This window comes from Biomphalaria glabrata, chromosome 4, assembly GCF_947242115.1.
Source record: "Biomphalaria glabrata chromosome 4, xgBioGlab47.1, whole genome shotgun sequence".
Lineage (NCBI taxonomy): Eukaryota > Metazoa > Mollusca > Gastropoda > Planorbidae > Biomphalaria > Biomphalaria glabrata.
Genome location: NC_074714.1, coordinates 36,670,984 through 36,686,789, shown reverse-complemented (window position 1 = coordinate 36,686,789; position 15,806 = coordinate 36,670,984). Strand labels below are relative to the sequence as shown.

Here is a 15,806-nt window from a genome sequence, read left to right as displayed (position 1 = left end):
TTACAATTATAGCAAATCATTGCAACTATACTCAGGTGGAAGCATTGCTGGTTAAGTTGCTACTTTCAAGAAGTTAATTGATTTGAAGGTGCAAAAGTTCGTCTAAAATTTAGCTATTCGGAATTCAGGGAGGGGGTGCACGTACATGGTCCGCATCAATTCCTGATAAGCCTAGGCTAGTTTTGTGATATGTAATGCATAAATTGTAAGAAAATTTCCTTCTTGGTAATAAAGTTATTATTATTATTATTATTAGTCTAATTAAATAGCTTATCTTTACAACTGTACATCAGTTGCTACTTAGAAAATAATGGATTTGACGGAGAAAAAAATTGGCTAGAATTCGGCTACTCAGAATCCAGGGGGTGCAGATGCATGACCTTGCACCCCTCTGGGGACGCCCATGCCCAGAACTACAGAATCTGAAGCCAAGCGCTTTAGCACTGAGCCACCGCGCCCTCAAAAATAAAAAAAAAAATCAATTATTCCTAATTAATTAATTTTGTTTTACATAGAAGAAAGGGAGCTAAACCCTGCTAGTTTCAGGTAAATAGCAGTAATTAGCGGTTCTTTTCCTTATGTGAGCTGGTCAGGCAGGCGCGAGTGGTAGAGAGGACCTATTCTCTGCTGCTCAACATTAAAATTTACCTAACAGTAGGCAGATGTTAGCGCTACTGGGTGGGCTCATCTGTGACACCTCAGTCTACGACCAAGGGGCTAGAGTCACATAAGTAACCAGACATACTAAACTAAACTAAATGGAAACAAGATAACAAACTTTAGTTTAGTATAAATAAACAAAATGAAACTTTATTTACATGGAATCAAATAATAATAAAATATAATACATATACACTAACCACTATAAACTACCCTCTAAATCTACACCACTACAAACACTAACAAACTAACCAAACCAACACAAACTGATCAAACCAACTATCTAACAAAATCACTACAACTACTACACTAGACCTAGATCTACAATATTCTACTACTACACTCAATCTCAACCAATAACTCTAACCCTAGCCTAAAACTAAAACAAGAACACCTTAAGTCTTAGTACCTTACTAACTAGACTAAACTAATTACTAACCAGCTAAAGCAAGAAACAGACTATAACTAAGCCACTTAGGCAACACTACACTAGTCACTACAGAAACAAAATAACACTAGCTTCGATAGAATTAGAATAGATCTAATGAAACAATAACAAAACTTTAAAACTAGATCTATCAATGGCAGAAACAAAATAACACTAGATTCCCTAGAATTAGAATAGACTTCAATAGATCTACAATCTACAGAAAAAATAACAAAACTATCAATAGCAGAAACAAAATAAAACTAGATTCCCTAGAATTAGAATAAATCTACAACAGCAATTATAAGCAACAATATTAGATACAGCAGCATGTATTTCAGCAGTAACACAGCAGCTAAAAGCAGCAGTTAAAAGCAGTACCAATAGCCTGCAATACATAAATGCAAAACTATATTAGATCTATATTCTATTAGGACTGATTGACGCCGCCATCTTCCGTACAGCATGTTGCCAACTATTATGACAAATAGTCCAAGTAGAAAATAAAATAACTACCTTACACATAGTATAGATCTAGTAAAAAATATAAAATATTTCTACACTTACAGGCCGTCCCAGGTACAGGAATAAAAATATAATTAGACGACAGACCACAAATATCTTCAGCTGTCACACAGACAGATATGGTACTGACCACTGGTCAACTGTACACTGAACTGTTTTTAAAACAGCGTGGCATCACTTTTTATACACAAAAAGCGAAAGTACAAATAAGTTTGGCACTAGCCTATAAAAATAATATATATAAAAATATAGCTCTGGGAGCACAAGCTCACACTTAGATTACCATTGTTTGTTTTTTAAAGTATTCTTTTTTTTTTTGCGTGTGTTAATATATAGACTGTATATAACTATTGGTAATTCTTTATATTGATTGGTATCTCGAACAAGGGAAAGAAATTGTACTTCACAGATGTGGTAGTATACGTTTAATAAGTCCCCTCTTTGCTTGAAGAGAGAAAAGTTTGAAACTAAGATTTATATAACTTTAAAACCTTTTATTTTCATAGGCACTTCCATGTCACAGTGGTTAGTGTATTGGCTTGAGAAGGCTCAGGAGGCTTTAGCCCTAGATTTCGAATTTAGGTCGTTCACCTTTTTTTAAAATGCATTTAAAAAGCGATCACCCAGATACCACCTTCTTTCTCCTCCTGCCCCTTTCCCACGTCTTTCCAACTGGTCCAGACACGTGATAGGATCATAGCGTATTGAAAATGCTAAAAGCATTAAATTGCGCTAAACAAAAACTCTTGGTAAAAATATTTCTAATCGCACAGATTTATTATTGTTAATCTAGATTTATTACAAATTTAATTACATGACGGATCCAAACCAATTGATACAACTAAGCTTAATATAAGCTTTGTTGTTTTTTAAAACTATTTTAAATTTTTTTTTCTTCTTAAATTGATGGCTTTGTATGCTTTGTATGGAGGCGCGGTGGCTGAGCAGTACAACGCTTGGCTTCTGAACCGGGGGTCCCAGGTTCGAATTCTGGTGAAGACTGGGATTTTGAACATCGGGATCTTTGGGCGCCTCCTAGTCCACCCAGCTCTTATGGGTACCTGACATTAGTTGGGAAAAAGTAATGGCAGTTGGTCGTTGTGCTGGCCACTCGTTAACCGTAGGTTTACATCATCTGCCCTATAGACCACAAGGTCTGAAAGGGGAACTCTACTTTTTAACTACTTTTTTGTATTCAAAAGTTGATTATCCTAGAAGCTAAACAAGCTGAATGAGTTGGGAAGGGTTGTGGGGAAGGGTTATGTGAAGTGACTGTGAATGTTTCTTTCTTCGTCTCTAAAAAAAAGCACTTCAAATCTTCACTTCAATTCTGAAGTAGTTTCCTTCAAGTTGCATAAGTTTGGCTTACATTGCAACGTTTTGACAGTTGTGGCCTACTAACTGTACACTCAAAGCAAAACAAATATTGGAATTAAATTTGTCTATGAAATTAGAAACAACCGTCTTAAAATATTTTACTATACTTAAAAAGATTGCTTTATAAACCCGTAAGGAGAGATATTCTTTAATGTTATTTATATAAATGTATATTCTGTTTGGAAAACACGCATATATGTTTTCTGTCTTGAAAGACAATGGATGCGCAGAGATAAATCCCTGGTTTTGGTTTCTTCGTGAGTTCGGGCAGAATATGATTTGATTCAACAAGCTGATTCTGGAGCGGTAAAGTTTGCCACATTGAAACCTTCTCTTAGATACTCCTGATCATTTAGAAATTCGTTATCGTGAGCAAAGGCTCATTGAGCCACGCCTTGGGGTTCTTCTTTATAAGCGAGACCGGAGGTCGAGCCATAAAGGGGTTCCTACGTGTTCCTTTAATGGACCACAAATAGCCAAGAGAGAGTCATCGCTACCCATATGACCCTCCTTGAAGAACAGTATGGCAGATGTGACGTCTTAGCGGAGCTTTTCTTTCATAATCTTAATGTGCAATGCTTGTTCTATACCAGTTAACCCTGACTCCCCTAACAGACAGTTTCACGGGGAGGGGGGGCACGATGAGGCCTGGAATATACCCCCGCATGTAGTCCCCAGGTCTCGTTTGCAGAAATCTCCGTAAGTTAGTCTTGTGCGTTCCTTGGGTCTGACTCCCTACGTAGGCTCATTATAATTGGTGTCCTTAGGAATTCTACCATCTGGCTTGCTGATGAAATGTCCGAGATAACTTAGACTTCTCAGTGTCCAAAGAAAACATGTGACATGGGCCAACTGACAGAGATTTTAATTCTTAAGAGGAAACCAATGACATGGGCCAACTGACAGAGATGTTAATTCTTTTGAGGAGACCAATGACATGGGCCAACTAACAGTGATGTCAATTCTTTTGAGGAAACCAATGACATGGGCCAACTGACAGAGATTTTAATTCTTTTGAGGAAACAAATGACATGAGCCAAAGACTATGATAAAGAGACAATAAATGTGTAGTGAACGATTGTGTTATCGATGAAGGGTTTCATTTATATTGGTTAGTGATGTCTACTTAACTTCCTGCAAGGTAAGGACTTGTGTGGGTATGAGAAAGTAGGCCTAAACGAAAGCCTTGCTGTGAAAGTTAAGAGTTAAAATTCTGTAAGCTATCTCACTTAAAACTATCAAGTAGCATGTCTCGTTATAAAGGGCAGAGGTTCTCAACTGTTACAGCTCGGCTCAATCTTTTTACAGTCCCCAACTATGCGGCGACCCTCAACCGTATTTTTTTTTTTTCATACCAGAACGGAATGGAATAGAAGCGGGCAACGAATCGAGCTATTTTGACGATAGTCAGAAGCGCTTACCACAGGACTATGAATACCATCAGTTATCGAGATCAATTATCGAGATAGCATGACTTGTACTTTTCATCCACTTGATTATTGCTTGACAGTGGTCTGTAAACACATTACTTCCTCATTGTCTTTTTTTTTTCAAAGCACTGTCAACAAAAGCAGGAATGCACTGGAAGTTGAACGATTTCCTACCACTGGTGCCCAGACTACGGCCCGCTGGCCATATCTGGCCCTGGACGTCATGTTATTCGGCCCCTCGTAAACTCTGCTCAAAGTACGTAATCAGGCCGCTTAGGTTCGGTTCCAATAGACTCAACGGTTAGCTGTGATGCGGGCCGTGCTGGATATTTCTATGATCCGCAGACCAACTAAAAGGTTGGACAGCCCTTCTACCTGATCTGTCCATTGGCCATTTACGACTTGACGTTTTATAGTTTCTATAATATTTGATTTTTTTTGTCTTTCTCTCTATTGAAAAAAAACCAATTTCAGTTTTTTGTATGTTCATCACTCTACCGTCATAATAAAAAAAAAAAACCAGTAAAGTCACCAATGAAGTTAAAACTAGTTCAACAAACGTATTTCGTTTTAAAAGCTTTTTGTTTGATTAAACGAATAAACTTCATTATCAGGGGAAGTCAGTCGATAGAAATTGTTATCACCCTCCCCAGACACACACACATCAATTAAAGATCATGACAATGTGATTTTCACCAGCTACCCTTAACTCCGTGCGTGACAAGAGTTGAATCTGTTGAATCGGAGAGTGACCACTTGTGTTCGAGTGATGCTGTTGCAGATTTGGGTATTTTCACTTTAGGCTGGTGATTTCTTTGTTACATAAATTCATTTCAACATTACATTCTAAGCGATTTCTTTTTAAAAAAAATGGAATAAATTAACAATGGTAACAGTCATATAAATAAGACTAAATTGCACTTCATTGTTCTCGAAGAGTGATATTGTTGCAGAATTATATATTTTACTTACTTTAAGTTGGCGATTCCTTTGTTTGACGAATACATTTTGAAATTACATTCTAAGCTATTTCGTTTTGAAGTTGGCATCAACTATTAATATTGTAACAATTTTTTTTTTTAAAGACTAAATTGTACTTTATTATCTGAAATTGAAATTCTATTAATTTTCAATTTTAAAAAAATGGATGAAGTTAATCTCACGTTCAAATCAAAACACTTTATTCAGCTGGAAACCATGTATGCTTTTTCTCCTGTCCTAACGAATGATACATTTTGCAGAGAGTTTCACTGGACTATGTCAGTTGTTGTGATACCACTGTTGTCACTGGTCGGGATGGTTGGAAACATTATCACCATTGTTATGCTATGCCAAGGCAAGTGTAACAAGAGTTCCACTCTGCTCATACTCGCTCTTGCCTTGGCCGACTCAGTGCTTCTCTTCGGCATCAACAACATCGTTTTGAATATGCACCTCCATGGCCAAGTCGTGCTTTCGGAAACGTTGGCGACGTTTGCTTATTGCTGCTACATGGCACAGCTGTTGTTGGAAGTAATCGGGAAGGTTTCCTCCATGCTGCTGCCAGTGGTAATCACACTGGACAGGATTGTCGCTGTCTTGTCGCCGTTTCGGTACTCCACTATTTTGACGCCGAATAGAACTCTCCTCATAATATGTTGTGTTTTCTTGTTTTCAGTCTTGGACTTTTCCTTGTTGGTGTCAAAGTTTACATTTCTATATGACAATTCAACAGGTTTTGGTCTGACTTCATATTCTTTGTTTTATAACAACCATAGAGATCTTTATGAACATCTAATTGCTATTCCCGTTTTTCTGTTTGGGCCAGTTTCTGTCCTACCGACTCTAATCGGATGTGTAGTCATAGGAATCAAGATATACATGCAGGAGAAATCTCGGATGTCGTTGATCGCTGGTTCCTCTAAATGTAAAACTAAAAATCTCTTCCATCGTTTGTGTCTCTTTATAAAAGAAACCTGTAATCGCTTAAATTGGTCACTCAGAGAAGTAGGGCTTTATAAAAAACAGAGAAACCATGGTTTTATGATCACGTCACCAGAATCAGCCAAAGAAATTGAAATATCTCATCTCAATGAAAAGCTAGAGGAAAGGAAAACACATTTCTCTGTGGCCACATCGAGTATTCACAAGGGCAGTAATCCATGTATTGGTCATTCTACTTTAACGGAGAATCCACGAGACGTGACCATTCATGCAACCAGCGTCTCAAGCCAACTCAAAACTAAGAGAGTACGTCAACGGCAAACCACTAAAACACTTCTCTCTGTCTGTGTCGTGTACTGCATTGCCAACACGTTCAACTTCCTTGTTATTCAGTACCTCCATGAGCCAACTGTGTCCGCCAGAATGGCATTGATTTTTGAAGAGGCCCGCAAGACTGCGTTAGTGGTCAACAGTATTTGTAACTTCCTTTTTTATGTTGGATTTAATCGAGTCTACAGGGAGAGATACAGAAAGATGTTTGCTTATTGTTCTCATAAAGCTAGAAAGAAGTAATGCATTGCAACTTTTTTTTCTAGTCAAAGAAAATACAGAGATTAATGTATAGTAGGAAAGGGAGGGAAGTATTTTCTATATAGTACTAAATCATGTATGAGGATGTATGGTCTGTTTAAAAGCTACTAATAATTTGCTGATTACCCTTATTTTGTTTAAAAAAAAAGAAATAATTTTGTATTAACATATTTATCTTCACCTTCACCTTTCCTTTAGTCTGTTGGACCGTTGGGCACCACACAAGAACCGTCAACCGTCTTTATCAATTCCTCTCTTTCCTTTGCCTTGGATAGAATTTCAGGCATGTCCCTTCTTTGATGTCTTCCCATCGCTTTCTTTGACTTCCTATTCTTCCTGTAACTGTTCCTTGAAAGAATGACTTTGCGAGCCCTGAGGACCTTGTGATGTGGTCATAGCGTGAGTTTACGTTTTTTTGACAATGGTTAGCAGGTCATGGTGGGGTACCACTGCTGTATTAATCCTGTTTCTTATCTCTTCGTTCGCGATGTGGTCTTTGTAAGTGACACCTAGGATCTTTCTGTAGCATCTTAGTTCCATTGCTAGGATCTTTCTGTAGCATCTTAGTTCCATTGCTAGGATCTTTCTGTAGCATCTTAGTTCCATTGCTAGGATCTTTCTGTAGCATCTTAGTTCCATTGCTAGGATCTTTCTGTAGCATCTTAGTTCCATTGCTAGGATCTTTCTGTAGCATCTTAGTTCCATTGCTAGGATCTTTCTGTAGCATCTTAGTTCCATTGCTAGGATCTTTCTGTAGCATCTTAGTTCCATTGCTAGGATCTTTCTGTAGCATCTTAGTTCCATTGCTAGGATCTTTCTGTAGCATCTTAGTTCCATTGCTAGGATCTTTCTGTAGCATCTTAGTTCCATTGCTAGGGTCTTTCTGTAGCATCTTAGTTCCATTGCTAGGATCCTCATCTCGAGATCGGCAGCCAGAGTCCAAGATTCGAATGCGAATGTGGCCATGACCAGTCTGCTTTTAGTATCGAGAGCTATGCCTTTGTCGGTCCAGATTATTTTGAGTTTTGTTTGTGCTTGTTCTCTTCAAGTTAGAGAGCAGTAATGCATTGTAACTTTTTTTTCTACAGTCAAAGAAAAAACATGGGATGGGATGCAAGTAGACTGCAATTCTGGCCAGTAGTTCAGGTTTGATTCCTTCATCTGAGATAATAGCTCCAAGGTATTTAAAGCTTCTGACACTCGTCAGCTTTTCGCCGCAAATGCTGATGTCCCCTTTAAAGCCCTGTTGGCTATTGGTGATAATTTGTTGTTTTTTTTTTTCAGCATTGATTTGCATACCATATGCTACGGAAGTCTTGTCAATGCGCATGAACAAGTCGGGTAATTCTTCTTCTGTCCCTGCCAAACCATTTATATCGTCCGCAAAGCGCAAGTTAGTATTTTTTCTCCCTCCAATGCTTACAGATCCTTCGTAACCATCGAGTGCATCTTTCATTATCCTTTCAGGGAAGATATTGAAAAGAGTTGGTGAGAGGAGGCAGCCTTGTCTCAATCCAACTGTGGTTTTAAACCAGTTTTCGATGTTTAAGTACACTGCTATAGTGCCCTCCTTATAGAGGTTTTGTATTGATTTATATTGTATTTTTCCATTGTTGCCCAGAGTGTCCCATGCCATACTCTGTCGAAAACGCTCTTGAAGTCAATGAAGACATGGAAAAGACTCTGTAAGTGTGGCGGTATTTTTCGCAGAGTATCCTTAGGTTTTGGATTTGTTTTAAAAATCTAAATAACCCTGTAGACATTTATCGATAGGGAAGGACCTCATCTAGAGGATAATATGAATTATTTCATTAATTCCTTTATCCAAAGTTTATCATAAATTAGATTATCATTTAATCCCATCTTTTAGTTCAGGTTCTCGATTAGCCATATGAATACACACACAAAGATCATTTCATTGAATGCTGTAATTATAAATGTAGCCTAGTAATAATAACGTCCGTCGGCAAAACAATACAATCAAGTGGGGAAATACTTTCACTCCTCATACATCTATTTTATTTGGAAAGGGGAGGGGATAGAAGTGTAGATTGTAGTTCGTAGCTTCTGAAATCTACAAATTTATGCTTGAAATATTGAAAACATTCCTTAAATATCCACATTGCTTACCAAACAGATGAATCTTGGATGGACCTTCCTGGGGGCCACCTCTGAGTTTGTGTTTTCACACAAACTCTCTGTAATCTAGAAAGCGAGGGATGCGTTTTATTCAGTAATATTCTTTCAGTATGCCTAGAGAACATTTGCGTTAAAAAAAAACACCAATTGATGTTTTTTTTTCCATAGTAAACATTTTAAATTAAAAATTATAAGACACACCTATCACTGGTAAGTTGAGACTCCTCTTTTTAACAGATTTACGTGTTGGTTTTCAAACGTAGTCATGCAACTGAATTAGATACAAATTGATACCAAATATATTTTCTTGTTTTGACTTCTTTATTTCTTCTATTGTCCCCAAAAATTGTTGACTAAAATCAGAAAATCTCGAATAAATTTGATTTTTTTTTTAATTTGTACATTTGTTGCATCTTTTTTTATTTTTGAATACGATTTAGTAGGAATTCCCGCACTTGACTCAAATGTTTCTTAGTATTTAGAAAGGAGTTGAATAATCGTTCATGAACATTTTGTATAGAAATGAGCTGAACTGTTACAGAAGAACTTGATGGTGTAAGCTCAGTGGTGTGATGTGTAGAAATATTGAAGCAGAACATGCAATAAATAGAATGAGAATTTATAAACCACTTTTTAAGTTACTGAACTTCTTTTGCATTTGTAAGGCATGGTTTAGTGTCGCATTTATTACTTCTTTTACATTTGTAAGGCATGGTTTAGTGTCGCATTTGTTACTTCTTTTACATTTGTAAGGCATGGTTTAGTGTCGCATTTGTTACTTCTTTTACATTTGTAAGGCATGGTTTAGTGTCGCATTTGTTACTTCTTTTACATTTGTAAGGCATGGTTTAGTGTCGCATTTATTACTTCTTTTACATTTGTAAGGCATGGTTTAGTGTCGCATTTGTTACTTCTTTTACATTTGTAAGGCATGGTTTAGTGTCGCATTTATTACTTCTTTTACATTTGTAAGGCATGGTTTAGTGTCGCATTTATTACTTCTTTTGCATTTGTAAGGCATGGTTTAGTGTCGCATTTATTACTTCTTTTGCATTTGTAAGGCATGGTTTAGTGTCGCATTTGTTACTTCTTTTACATTTGTAAGGCATGGTTTATTGTCGCATTTATTACTTCTTTTGCATTTGTAAGGCATGGTTTAGTGTCGCATTTGTTACTTCTTTTACATTTGTAAGGCATGGTTTAGTGTCGCATCTGTTACTTCTTTTACATTTGTAAGGCATGGTTTAGTGTCGCATTTGTTACTTCTTTTACATTTGTAAGGCATGGTTTAGTGTCGCATTTATTACTTCTTTTACATTTGTAAGGCATGGTTTAGTGTCGCATTTATTACTTCTTTTGCATTTGTAAGGCATGGTTTAGTGTCGCATTTATTACTTCTTTTGCATTTGTAAGGCATGGTTTAGTGTCGCATTTATTACTTCTTCTACATTTGTAAGGCATGGTTTAGTGTCGCATTTATTACTTCTTTTGCATTTGTAAGGCATGGTTTAGTGTCGCATTTATTACTTCTTTTACATTTGTAAGGCATGGTTTAGTGTCGCATTTATTACTTCTTTTACATTTGTAAGGCATGGTTTAGTGTCGCATTTATTACTTCTTTTACATTTGTAAGGCATGGTTTAGTGTCGCATCTGTTACTTCTTTTACATTTGTAAGGCATGGTTTAGTGTCGCATTTGTTACTTCTTTTACATTTGTAAGGCATGGTTTAGTGTCGCATTTATTACTTCTTTTGCATTTGTAAGGCATGGTTTAGTGTCGCATCTGTTACTTCTTTTACATTTGTAAGGCATGGTTTAGTGTCGCATTTATTACTTCTTTTACATTTGTAAGGCATGGTTTAGTGTCGCATTTATTACTTCTTTTGCATTTGTAAGGCATGGTTTAGTGTCGCATTTATTACTTCTTTTGCATTTGTAAGGCATGGTTTAGTGTCGCATTTATTACTTCTTCTACATTTGTAAGGCATGGTTTAGTGTCGCATTTATTACTTCTTTTGCATTTGTAAGGCATGGTTTAGTGTCGCATTTATTACTTCTTTTACATTTGTAAGGCATGGTTTAGTGTCGCATTTATTACTTCTTTTACATTTGTAAGGCATGGTTTAGTGTCGCATTTATTACTTCTTTTACATTTGTAAGGCATGGTTTAGTGTCGCATCTGTTACTTCTTTTACATTTGTAAGGCATGGTTTAGTGTCGCATTTGTTACTTCTTTTACATTTGTAAGGCATGGTTTAGTGTCGCATTTATTACTTCTTTTGCATTTGTAAGGCATGGTTTAGTGTCGCATCTGTTACTTCTTTTACATTTGTAAGGCATGGTTTAGTGTCGCATTTGTTACTTCTTTTACATTTGTAAGGCATGGTTTAGTGTCGCATTTATTACTTCTTTTACATTTGTAAGGCATGGTTTAGTGTGTGTGTAGGCCTATACGTTTTTATCTGACTCTCATCATAAGTTTTTGTTGCGTACATTATCCAAAATAAACCAAGGGAGACATTTGAATTTCTGTAGCCTGATGTAACTCAAACGTCAGGTATTTATGAAGCATTTATTTTTTAAAACCAAAGTTTGAAAATTTAAATTCTGCAACTTACCAATTCTTCGCATATTTTTATTTAAAAATGTTAACATTATATATGTAAAAAAAAAAAGGCCACTTAGCTTATTAAGGATTTCAAAGAATACATGCAACAGAAGGATTCATTTCATTATAGTAATACTAAAAATACTGGGCCTACCAATTAACAAGCATCTCTTAGGTATATATAGAAAAAGAAATTTAAATGGACAGTTACAAATGTGTCAATATACAAGCTCAATCAGTCGAATCAATGAAAGTCATAATATCCTTAAAAGTTGTAATATAGTTTACTCTGTTGATTGTTTTAATCGACGACGATTATTAACTATACTTGTCAATAATGCCATTTCCACACTTTCAAAAGTAAATGGAACATAGTGTATGCCTCTGTCAACATATTCTACGCATAAAAATTTCTTCTCCTGGGTTATCTTGTGGCAACCCTCTATTACCTTTGGTGGGGGTAATGTTTCACCCATAATGTTGACCTTCTTGCTGAATAAATCATACATAAGCATATTACTGAAGTACAATTTCGTAGCTTTGGAGTCAGGCGTGATGATCTGCCCGCCCACGATAATTAAGGATCCCAATCTCTGTGAGAGACCAAACTGGGAACGAGCGAAATTCTCCATTTGGCCGGCGATGGTGACTGCATCCGTGCGATGGTCAAGCTGTACTATTGTTCCGTTGGTAAGAACAACATAGCTATAGCTGTCACACACGATGGCTCTGGTTAGCTTGCTGGCTATGGGTAGCTGACCTATGACGCTTGCGGTTTGGGTCTTGGTGTCGAAGCACTGTATGGTGGCGGTTTCTATGCGGTCACATGACTCCCCACCAAATAACAGAATTTTTTCATTGTAGGAAGTTGCTGATGTAGAGCTCACAGGCACCGTTAGAGCTCCCACTTCTATCCATCCATCGCTACCTAGCTCAAACTCTTCAATTGAGCTTAGCAACTTATACCCTTGTTGGGGTGTATTAAAGTAGCCACCAATGGCGTATAGTTTTTTACTACACACAGCCATGGTATGCTGTATTCTACCAGTTTGCATTGACCAATTTCTGTAATCCATCCACTCGTTCCTCGGTGCACGATATTGCAGAAATCCCCGGTCGCATAGGGATCCGCCCGTGAGGAAAATGTCATTGCTGTAAACACAAGTGGCAAAGTCAACACCAGGATCATACGGCAAAGAGTCCAAGTAATACCATTTACGGCTGCTAAATCCAAGCGCCAGGACATTTCTTGATCCAGGAATTGATGGTCTATGAGCGATCACAACTAGAATGTCCTCATGTGAAGAGCTGCTCCTATAAGCTATGGCAGAACTGCTGCTATCGTGCCGATGTGCTGGCTGGCGATAGATGTGCTTGCCGTCTTCAATGTACTTCTGACATTCACTGTATTCTTTCAGAAAAGGGTATTTTCTATACATCTCTATTAGGAACTCCCATTTAGTCAGAGGGAGCTTAAGGTAAGAAAAAAGCTCTTCACAAAATTGACCTCTATCATTGAGGTCATGCTGTAACCATGTAAGCACACTCTGAACCACAAAGTCCTCGTCGGGGGTGTTCAGCAAGTCATCTTTAATGACAGATACAAGTTCATCTTTCTCCAAGAGAAGAAATTCTGTCTCTTTGGCTATTTTCACGAAATTGGACATAATATACATCCACGCCTGCTGCTGGATATACTGATTGCTGTGCCAAACAGCCATACGCCATGTCTCAAAACAATTAGCGGAGGTCAGAGCTTCGGAGATGAACTCTTCGCATCTCGTCCGCAAACACTCCATCTGCAGAAATGTAGCCGCCGCTAACATGTCCTCGGCGTTCTCTTCATTCACCACGTTTGACCCTTTGTAAATGTAGTCTAGAATGGATTCAAACAAAGAACTGTCGGTGCCTTCAATTTTGACGATGCCGGAGATACTTTCCTTCATTCCTGACGCGAACATTGCTTCGAAGTAAGAAGAGAACGCACACAGGATTGCTCTGTGGCACTCATATTTCTTCTCTTCTATGGCTATAGTCATGTCTGTGTGAAGACTGGATGTGTATATCCTTTCCACTTTAGAAGAAAGAACTCTGTAATATTTTTGAAGCCAATAGGAAGAGTCTCCCATGGTCTCTGTTACTTCAAGTCCAAACCTGAAAAACAAAAAAAGTAAGGGCTATTTAAACCTAAGTTACTCATCTCGATATTTAGGGTTAGTTTATATTATCAAAGGCGATCTGTTTGAGGCGACCTTAAAGGGGACGTAACAGTGGTGTCCTCCTTCCCGGAAGTGCTATAAAGATCAAATCGGGCGACATTTTTACAAAGCTTATACCAACTCACTCTGGTAAAACAGTTTGAACATGTGTTTTCGCCTACTTTCCATTCTCGAATCATGTTGAAACTTTTACAATTATTCATTGTACCGTACTAAACAAATCAATCGAAAAATTAATTATTTATTGGTGTATAATTATTTTGTTTGATATCGAAATAATAGAAATAAATGCTACTTAATGAGAGATGTGGATGTGTGGATTTATTCCCCTTATTACTTTTGTCACTTTTTTTTTCTCGTTACCATGATCGGATCAAGTGGAAATTTTGTACAATTATTCATAGTCGATGACAATACACGAATCAAGCAAAAAATAAATTACCAATGAGTAAACCAATTAGTAGTACATTAATTTATTTATATAACAGAAAGGGAACTTCACCTGCGATTATCATTCGGATGGCAGTAGTTAGCGGTTCATTCCCTTAGATGACAACGGTTGAAGTCTGAAGGAGACAGCCGGAAAGCGCTCACGAAGGTCTCGGGACACAGTTGAGACTCGCAGAAGGGCCCTTGCCGAAGACAGGCACAGACAATGAAAAGACAACTTAAAGAAAACCCACCGCGGACAATGTCGTGATGTGACATAATATGCAGGCCACAGAAGGTCTTCCGTGGTCATGTGAAATACCACACTCACCCATAATCTTCAGAATCGAAGTCAATGTTTATATGTAAGAATGTATTTATTCCAGGGATTCTCCACCTTTTGTATCACCAATACCTTGGTGCATGACCTGGCAACACCTACTGCCATTTTCTTTTCTTGAACAAAATAAATTTAAAAAAAAAAATGCTATAACAAAAATAATTTCCTAATACCCACTCACCCCTTTTCACAACGGGTGTGCCAATTTTCATGATGAAGACGACGGATTATACCATTATTGAATCTAATGCTTAAAAGGGTAAAGGTCAGTGTGCCTAAATGACATCAAATTATATGCAACAAAACTATGAGATGGAGTGACACATTGTCCAGGCAAAATAGAAAACACAAAACTGTGGGAGATGAGTGGACAGAAAAATATAGAGGTGCAGATCTTAGAAAGAAAGTGGAGATAGATTGGTCACACCCTTAGAAAATATACCAACGGCAGAGCTAGACAGGCCTTAGAGTGGAACCCTTCAGGGAACAAGACGTAGAGGAAGACCAAAACGAACGTGGCGACGCAGTGTACTAGATGAAGACCGGGAGGAGCTGGGTAGCCATTAAGAGGAACGCAAAGAAAAGATGTTGGATTATTTTGTTTAATATCCAATAAGGGAAATAACTTGTCCATTATTGGCAGATATAGTTTTAAGGACGGAGTTCTTCCCCTTTAGATAAGGCTTTGTTGTTGTTGTTTTTTTTAAACTGATTTTAATATTTTGCTTATTATTTAGGCTAGGCGTCTTAGCAGTAGGCCTACTCAGCATATATGTAGGCCTATGATGGGTTGATGTGACAAAAGTAAGCCATATCTCTATGTCGCGCCCACCCCACTCAGGCGCGGGGCCGCCCCTGCAATTCGATTTAGTATATGTGTACTTAATAAGTGAAAGAAAACGTACAATCTAAAAAAAATGGATGGCTTTTTTGAAAACCATTTTTTTTATTTTTATTTTTTTGCTAATAAAATTGTTCCAATTTAAACACTTACATGCACTGGCTGTAGCTCATATATAAACCGATTCAAGGATCTCAGAAACAGAGCTTGATAGGTTACACTACAATTTTGTTTATTTCTGATGTTTAACTGTGTAGTTAGCCGGTCATATGGCTAACATTAAATAATCTCATGAC

At 37.4% G+C, this 15,806-nt stretch overlaps 1 protein-coding gene across 1 annotated transcript; it reads right to left on the bottom strand.

Annotated features, from left to right (window-relative positions):
• Nucleotides 1–11,538: 11,538 nt before the first annotated feature.
• LOC106054048 (kelch-like protein 24) lies at nucleotides 11,539–15,806 on the bottom strand. The gene is made up of 2 exons (XM_013209758.2): nucleotides 15,664–15,806; nucleotides 11,539–13,835 (listed from the first exon to the last, which is right to left on the bottom strand). Exons 1-2 carry the CDS (start codon nucleotides 15,681–15,683, stop codon nucleotides 11,966–11,968), a joined length of 1,890 nt encoding a protein of 629 aa, XP_013065212.2. The 5' UTR covers nucleotides 15,684–15,806; the 3' UTR covers nucleotides 11,539–11,965.